This window comes from Cupressus sempervirens, chromosome 7, assembly GCF_028749045.1.
Source record: "Cupressus sempervirens isolate cs-2001-9-10 chromosome 7, ASM2874904v1, whole genome shotgun sequence".
Classification (NCBI taxonomy): Eukaryota; Viridiplantae; Streptophyta; class Pinopsida; order Cupressales; family Cupressaceae; genus Cupressus; species Cupressus sempervirens.
Genome location: NC_143124.1, coordinates 879,470,409 through 879,478,671, shown reverse-complemented (window position 1 = coordinate 879,478,671; position 8,263 = coordinate 879,470,409). Strand labels below are relative to the sequence as shown.

Genomic DNA, 8,263 nt, shown 5'->3' with positions numbered 1-8,263 from the left:
CCTGCTTGCTTGAGCTTTCTCTCTCTCGAAGTTCTTCTCGTTTTTATCATGTAAAGTGATTGTAGTGTTTAGATTTAACAGTGTAAAAATCAATAGCAGTATTTCAAGGTTGCCTTATGCTACATGCCATAAATTGTGATGGATACAGTCAAACACGTTTTCATTGAGCTATACATTAAGTTGTTCACATCCTATGGATAATGAATATGTATTACAGAAACCAAACTTTCTCGGTTGTGTGGAGAATTCTCCCTGGGCTGCCTTGTACTAAGTTTTACGGTTTACATGAAGCAATGCGGTGTCCTCATTTTTCTGATGTGATTCTGAAAGCCTCCATTAATGGAGATTTTTAGGGCAAACTTGTCAAACTGTTCAACAGAGCTTGAAAAAACAGAGAAATAGAGAAATCCCATTTCGAAAGATAGGGCTAAGAAGAGCAATTTGTTGTCATAGTCTTCCAGTGGGCAGTCTTTGATCCAACTCATTCTCTCTTACCCACAAAACAATATATGGTGGGTTCTCATAGTGTATCGCAGTAGAACTCGTCTGACCTCTCATCAAATGGGTATAAACACTGCCGTTCGTTCTTCCAATATTACTCGGGGAAATTGAGGCCTCCTCCTCTGTTTTAACCTTTGAAGATGAGTAGGGTTGCACTGCGGTTCTACAAAGAGGACAAGTAGAGTGAGAGTAAAACCACATATCAATACATTCTGTATGGAAGCTGTGGTTACAGTTTGACAAAATTCTACATTTCTCATTCTCTTGAAATTCAGAGAGACAGACTGCACAATCTTGTTCGTGATTGCAACTCTTTGATTTGTACTCAAATATAGGCAGAGCATCTAGACTTTCTTTATTCAAGCCCGTGGTGGGAATAATTGCAGGATTTTCTTCAGAGTCAGATTCATTAGGCTCCGTGTAGGCCACACTATTCATTCTGCAAAGATAACGCTGTAGAAATATTAGAAAAACCGCCAGAAGAAGTAAAGCTAGTCCTCCTGAGGCGCGATCTAGTCCTGAAGAGAGCCTGTCGGTTGAATCACCCATTGCTGCTACAATTACAGAATTGGATAGCGTTTTTGATGATTGAAAAAGAGGTTATGGGCGAGGATTTTATATGTTTCCTAACGCCATGGAAGATTTTTGAAATTCTCAGGGCATGTTTAGACAGGTTTGACCGCATCATTCTTAAAGAGGAATTACATTACTTCAGAACGTTTTCCTCCACAGATTCTGCTTCACAAGCTAGTGAACGTGAATGAAGTCCAAAAGAGGGAATTTGGGGATATTTTATATGATTTTTCTAAGATCTCGATCTTTGGAAGAGCATTCTCGAGTCTGCCAAATGGTGCTTAAAGAAGGTTATCTTCATGGATTTTATGAGAAGCCACTAAAACAAGGATTCACTTTGACACTAAATTATCGTCCAAATTTTGGTCAGTTAAAGGCATTTTAGTCAATGTGGATGTTGACATGGTGTCTATTTTGAAAATAAAATTCATGTGGAAGATTATTTAGAAATACTATAATTTTTTATATTTAAAAAATATTGAAAAAATAGCATTTGTAAATTTTTATTGGATAAGGAAGAAAATAGCAGTTTTTTAATGATATTAACAAGATAAGAATGGCGGCATAATTATGTAATATCAATTGAAATAACAATATATACTGTACAAATACAACTCAATTTTATAATTAGATAAATTATTTATATGTTTTCGTTTCGATTACATTTTGAATAAGATTTGAAATATAAATTGTGAAATATATTTTGACATAGTTTAATTTAGAACTAATGCAAAATTAATTAGTACAAGTATTTGTTGTTATTTTTCTTAATTGGTAAATTATCATCTTATGTTTATGAAGTTGAAACCAAAGTCTTTAATAAATTTGTAGAAATTTTGTTTGGAGTCCAACTCAAATGATAACACGCTTCTAAATCATGTTTTCATTCTTCAAACTCTGAAGCATTGCATAAATCAATATAGATATTTACATGTTAGGTCAAAGGTTTATAAACTTACGAATGACAAGTATTCTTATTGTGGAAATTGTATTTTTTTGATTTAGATCCTTTTAACAAATAGTGTCTACAACACATCCTTTAGGAAATAATCTAGTATGCATACTCCTAGGAAGCATGGTTAGATATAATTACACACCAAGAGTAAAATGGGGCTAGTCGTGGAGCAAGAAATAAACAAAAGAAATGTTGCTAATCATCAAGAGTAACAATAGGGGGAGGAAATAATGTACCTCTTCATGACTCACCTTGCCCCATTTATTAGAGAGGCTCATATATATATTAGGGGGATCCCATCCATCCTCAATTACTTTATCTTTGTCTTTGTCTTTAGTGAGATCTAGAGAAATTGCTAAAGTCAAGTGAGGACTTCGAAGAATCAACTATTAGGTACCTAAAAGCACATCTAGTCATTGACTTAGAAGCACCCCTAGAAGACTACATAGAAGTAGCACTCCAAAGGGGAGGGAGGTAGAATATTCTCAGATAGAAGCTAGTATATACTTATGTGATCATTGACACAATGGGGAGAAGCTTTCAATTGAAGAGTTTATTCAATTCCAAAATTGTTACTTGCTAGAGGATAAAACCCCCATACATGTTTGAATAATTTCATCAATCTACAAAAAGGCAATGAGGGTATTAGATACCTATATGAGGAATCATTGATCCATCAAAGAAGCATTAAAAAACAATACACCAAGTGAAGTGGGAAAGTTTGGGCTCAACAAAAGACAACCTAAAATGAAGAAAAAATAAATTAGTAAATTATGCTAACATTTACAAAAAATGCGATATTTGGTTTGAAATTGACACCATATGAAGACAAGGAGAGATGTAGCAATAACTAATATGCATCTTGTAGCTATAGAAAGTAGTATTTAGACCCCACTTCTAATATTTCCACTATGGTTTGGAAGATTGAACAATTATTATTTATCCTAGGACTCCTTAATGTACCCAATGAGTATTAGGATACATTAAGGAGTCCTGGAACATATAATAGGTGATAAGGTGTATTTTTACCTCTAACATGACATTTTCAACAACATAATCTATGTACATCATAAATTTCAACCCATGACACAATCTTGCCTCTAATTTTTATTGATTTCCACATGACCTATTTCTCTATAGTTTTGATAGCCTTTAGTTGAGACCCATTGATTGATAACAAAACAACCAACTCTATGATTGTATTATTGGATTTAATGTGCTTGGATCTTATTCTTACTTTACAAGAGATCTTCATTAGGTCACTTACATTGTGATATCACTTTACATAAGAGCATTACTAATGTAATTCTTGCAAGTCTTCATAAATCATAACAATGATGTTTAATACCAAACTAGTACAACAATGGAATTAATTAAACAAACAACTGTTGATCAAGCCCATAAAGTTTGTTAGAAGCCAAATAAGGAAGAAAATGGAGCCCGATTGGCCAATAGAAACTAAATATATCACAAAGCCTAAAGTAGAATAAAAGTTGTACTATCATAAACTAAGATGCTATGATACATATTGCTAAGGATATAGGAGGGCTTTCTACTTATTATTCAAATAGTCTAACTTTACCCACAAATATTTCAAAATAAGAAATATATATGAATATATATCTTAAGATTCAAGAGCTTTAACATTGTCATGGCACCATCCAACTAGTATATAGAATTGATATTGTTGAAATGTAAAACAATTCTATAATAAATTATATATCAATACTCATAATCTCCTAGTCAAATATCGAACGGCTAAATAATAAATATGTTGCATTATGAATTCTCCTTCATATAAAACATAAATGGTGTAATACAAACAAAATAAAGTATAGGGCGTAATGCATTTACAAGTTGATTTTAATATAAAGTAGATCGAAGTAGATTTCATGTGAAACCAAATTTACAAGATGCTTCATGGTCGAAGGAAATGATAGAAGCTGAGGCAGACTCCAAGCAAAAACAAATTTACAAGATGCTTCATGGTCCAAGAAAATGATAGGAGGAATTCATTAATGACGAAATAAATTTTTTAAGTCGGATTCAATAAAAGTTTCGGAACATCTGCTCTCCTCGAGTCAAAGACCCGTGAAGAAGCATGATGTCTAAGTTCCGTAAAGAAGCAGTAAACAATAAAAACATGATTCTTATTATGGACTATGTTCCATGTAAGTCATCTGCTTCGGAACCAAATCACACTCTCCATACGAAGATGCTATTCAATTGTAATAATCGATGAAGCCACAAAATAGTCATTAATGCAGATGATGTGTCCTGGTAAACAATTTGAAATCAGAGACTAAAGCCTGTCGTTGCATGCATAGCAAGAACTATTGTACTTAGACGTTTTGTTTTAAATAGTAAAGATATATACCAATTTGATTCTTGAGATACAATTTTGTTATTATTATAAACGAAAAACGATGGAACAAAAAAAGCCCAGCAGGTGTACAAACCATTCCAGGCTTGGCTCTTCCATAACGACCTCTATAAAAGTTCCAATTAATTTTCCCCCTAAGTAAAATACAGGCCTTGGGTTGAGCACATTAAAGTCCTCAAGTCTGGAATTTCACTTCCACCATTCATTGTTTGTGGAAATCATGGGTTTGTTTCTCAAGACAGAACTTCTATATGATATGTCAGTTGCAATAGTCATATTGATTATATTTGCTTTCCTAACACTGCTAAGAGTTTGGCATAACTACTCGAGAAGTGACAATGGACTTGCTTCTCTAGGCGACAATATAACACTTACCAACACCATGGGTTTGGCTAAATAAAGTATGAGTGTTCTTCCAATATTTGAATACAAATCAGCGAAGCTCAAAGAAGGGCTAGAATGTTCAGTCTGTTTATCTCCGTTCGAGGAGTCCGAGAAACTAAGGGTATTGCCTAACTGCAATCATAGCTTTCATGTATAATGCATTAATATGTGGTTGCATTCCCACAATACTTGTCCTCTATGTAGAACAATGGTGCTCCTTTCTCCACCTCCAAATGGAGTAAAGTCAGTATCTATTGAAGGAGAGATTGCAGCAAATAGACCATTGATAGAAGAGCCCATTTCTTCAAATATTGCAATGACCAATGAAACTGTTGTTCATGAGCATCTGATTAGAGATCAAAGTAGGTCCGATCCAGTGCAGTATGAAAACCCATCAACCATAGTTTTGCGGGTGAGTGAGGTTGAGTTTGATCAAGGAATATATGGTGGAATACAACTATCTCATGTTAGTATTGATATAGTCCATTGAGACTAGGGTTTAAGGTTTGATCAAGATATATATGGTGGAATACCTACTACTTACACAATTCTTTTTAACAGATTTGACGATGCACAAATTCATTCCTCAAGGCGAGGCAGTCCACAGCCCCATTGAGGAAGGATAATTTGTCTTCATACTAAGCAGGATATGGTCTATTCTAACAGAGGGTGAAATCACTCCATGTGGAAGAAAGAAGAGAAAAAGAGAAAACTGTGTCAATGACAAGAATTTGGGAGGAGGAAGATCCTAAAAGAGAATAGAGAAGTTTCCTTGTTGTCTCTAGTCGGTTACTAGAATATTGGGGAACAATGAGAATGTGTTCACAACAAAAATATGGAAGTAGTGCGTCGTACAAATACATTTTTGTAGTTAAGATTGATTATATAGAATAAGGAGGAAGAATGGGTTGTATTAGTGGTACCTGCAATTGGTTTTAATGATGCATCTTCATTTCTATGTGAGTTAAAGATTTTTATAAAATTTTATTAATTAATCAGGTTTTCCTATTTGGTATATTTGGAGTTAAACATTTTAAAATTTTTTCTAAGAATCAATATTTTTGATTGTGATATTTTCCTTGATATAATTTTATGAGGCTTTTTAATGTAAATCTGAGTGGTGTATTTTTTTGGGATTCTTATTTATATATTTTTTGAACTTTGACTTTTCATATAAAAAAATTCTATTACACATATAATAGAGGATTATAGAAAACTTTAAGCTAAACAAAAAATATGGGCATGGTTATGATTCATGTTGCAATGCTCCATGCAACATCCATATGGAAAAATATGGGGTGTTTATTAACAAATTCTATTATATGTCTAAGAGAGTAATTATAGATAGTTTCAAATTAAACCAAAAACCTTGACATGCTTATGATACAAGGTATGATACACCATACAACATTCCTTTAAGGATCCAAATGGAAAAATATGAGGTGTAGACCATGATAATTCTTAACATTATATTTTTGGACAATTTTTAGATTCATAGTGAACCCTTTTGGTGGTTTTGATCTTCCTTATAGGCTGATCCTAAACCTCACACTTATAATCCTTTGTTACAACTATGAACATCCTTCAAACATTACACTTTTAGGAATAAATAAAATTTGGAAAGAATTAGTCATTTTTGACTATTTAACATTTCAATAATTAGTATACAATATTTAAATTCACAAAATAAGACACAAAATACATTCTAAAATATAAGAGTAGCTAAATGAATATACAAGAGAATTTGTATAAATCACAGTGCCCTTAGATAAACTCTATATCAATGGTAGTGTGTGGCAGTGGTCCCCCTTCATGTAATCCTTGATCCATCTCATTCTCGGCCGCCCTTAAATCTACGCTTGATGGGATCAGATACTGCACTCTACCACTACTTCTTTGGCCTCTCACCAGGTGCCCACGAACAACAGTTCCATTACTTAGTTCAATATTTGAAGAAATGGGTTGATCTCCAGGTGAATTGTTTGTTTGAAACTCTTCTTCACCATTCACTGACTTGAGCCCATTTGCGGTCAGAAAGGGTTGCACGCTTGTTCTGCAGAGAGGACAACTGGTGTGAGAATGCAACCACATATCAATACATTTGGTATGAAACCAGTGCTTGCAGTTGGGCAATACCCTCAGTTTTTCATTCTCTTCAAATTCTGACAAACACACAGTACATTCTACCCTTTCTTTAAGAATGCCTGGTTTGTATTCAACAATTGGCAGAGCATTCAAACTTTCTTTATCCAAAGCCACAGGGTCCACAAATGAGATATCATCTTCTGAATGATGAAATCCATTGCGCCTTCTTGAGGCCACACTTCTTCCATTGTAGCAATGCTTATAGAAGACTTTTAAAACAATCAGAGTAATAGTCACGATTGCTAAGAATATCACTATAGACATATCAAAATCTGTGTAGCAAACTTAAATTTATTGCCTGTCCTTTAAACCTTACTCTTTGTAGGTGGGTTTTAATAAACCGTCTTATTTGAATCTTTCCAGCTGATATGATACAGGAAAAAAGCTGCATCATTGATCACGTTAAAAAGCTTGTCAGAAATCCATCCTCAGAATATCTGATATATAATCCAAAACAAACTTTATTAGTCTCAACTCAAGACTTCAGATTGAGAGCAGAGCCACACCTAAAATGAAATGCTTAAGAAATTCTTAATTGTTTTATAGGTCTCCGCAGGTAGAAGAGCCGATCCATTGAAAGGGTTTTTCTGTAGTAGAGTTTTGTCCACGTAGTTATCCATAGCTGGCTTTATCATATTCAATAGGTAAAGCTTTCAAACTCAAACAAATAATTCATATCTCTTTTGCTAATGAGAAAATGAAATGCCAACGACCAATTACTATCTCCTTTTCATGTTCATGCACACAAATTCTTTACTTCACATAAAGAAGAATCAGCAGGTTTTTGACTGTATTTAATAGTGATCCGTTGCCTCCACATGTTCTGAGTTGAATGGTTTGACTGTCAAACAGATAACTTGTATGGTTTGTGCAGGACTTGTACATGCTGACGAGGAATTTTAACTTCATTCAAATTGGAAAAGAGGAGAACTTGTTTTGTTTGATTCTTGCATATATAATGGATTAAATAAGGATCCATAATTTTGTTCACTTTCAGAATTTTATGCCGTCTAAAGTTCAACTATCAAGCTGTATATTGCGTCTTGCCTCTTCGTTCTTTGCAGACGATACCATTTGTTTTTTTACGAAGAAAGATCTAATTGTTTGTCCTTAAACGACGTCATATTATTATGTCGTGAAAAACACTAACATTATAATATTTCCACGGGCTATAGATAAGAAATTTGTCTCGTGAAATCCAAAAAAAGGTTGAATAGCCCCAAACAAAAACTTAAAAAGAGTAGAAATGTCTTTTTTAAAACAAAATATTTAGTTTACAAATATTATTCAAGAAAAATATAAACAATCATTATAAAGATCTT

General features: G+C 33.6%; 2 protein-coding genes across 2 annotated transcripts; both read right to left on the bottom strand.

Annotated features, from left to right (window-relative positions):
• Window positions 1–447: 447 nt before the first annotated feature.
• Window positions 448–1,050, bottom strand: LOC149550276 (RING-H2 finger protein ATL3-like). Its single transcript, XM_089794453.1, has one exon. The coding sequence runs from the start codon at window positions 1,048–1,050 to the stop codon at window positions 448–450; it is 603 nt and encodes a 200-aa protein (XP_089650579.1).
• A 5,361-nt stretch (window positions 1,051–6,411) lies between these two features.
• On the bottom strand, window positions 6,412–7,462 carry LOC149550275 (RING-H2 finger protein ATL17-like). Its single transcript, XM_089795057.1, has one exon. It carries the CDS (start codon window positions 7,203–7,205, stop codon window positions 6,561–6,563), a length of 645 nt encoding a protein of 214 aa, XP_089651183.1. The 5' UTR covers window positions 7,206–7,462; the 3' UTR covers window positions 6,412–6,560.
• Between the last annotated feature and the right edge of the window lie 801 nt (window positions 7,463–8,263).

Excerpts from the sequence above, each read along its gene's own strand:
- LOC149550275 (XM_089795057.1), bottom strand. The coding sequence starts at position 7,205 with ATGTCTATAGTGATATTCTTAGCAATCGTGACTATTACTCTGATTGTT.
- LOC149550276 (XM_089794453.1), bottom strand. The coding sequence starts at position 1,050 with ATGGGTGATTCAACCGACAGGCTCTCTTCAGGACTAGATCGCGCCTCA.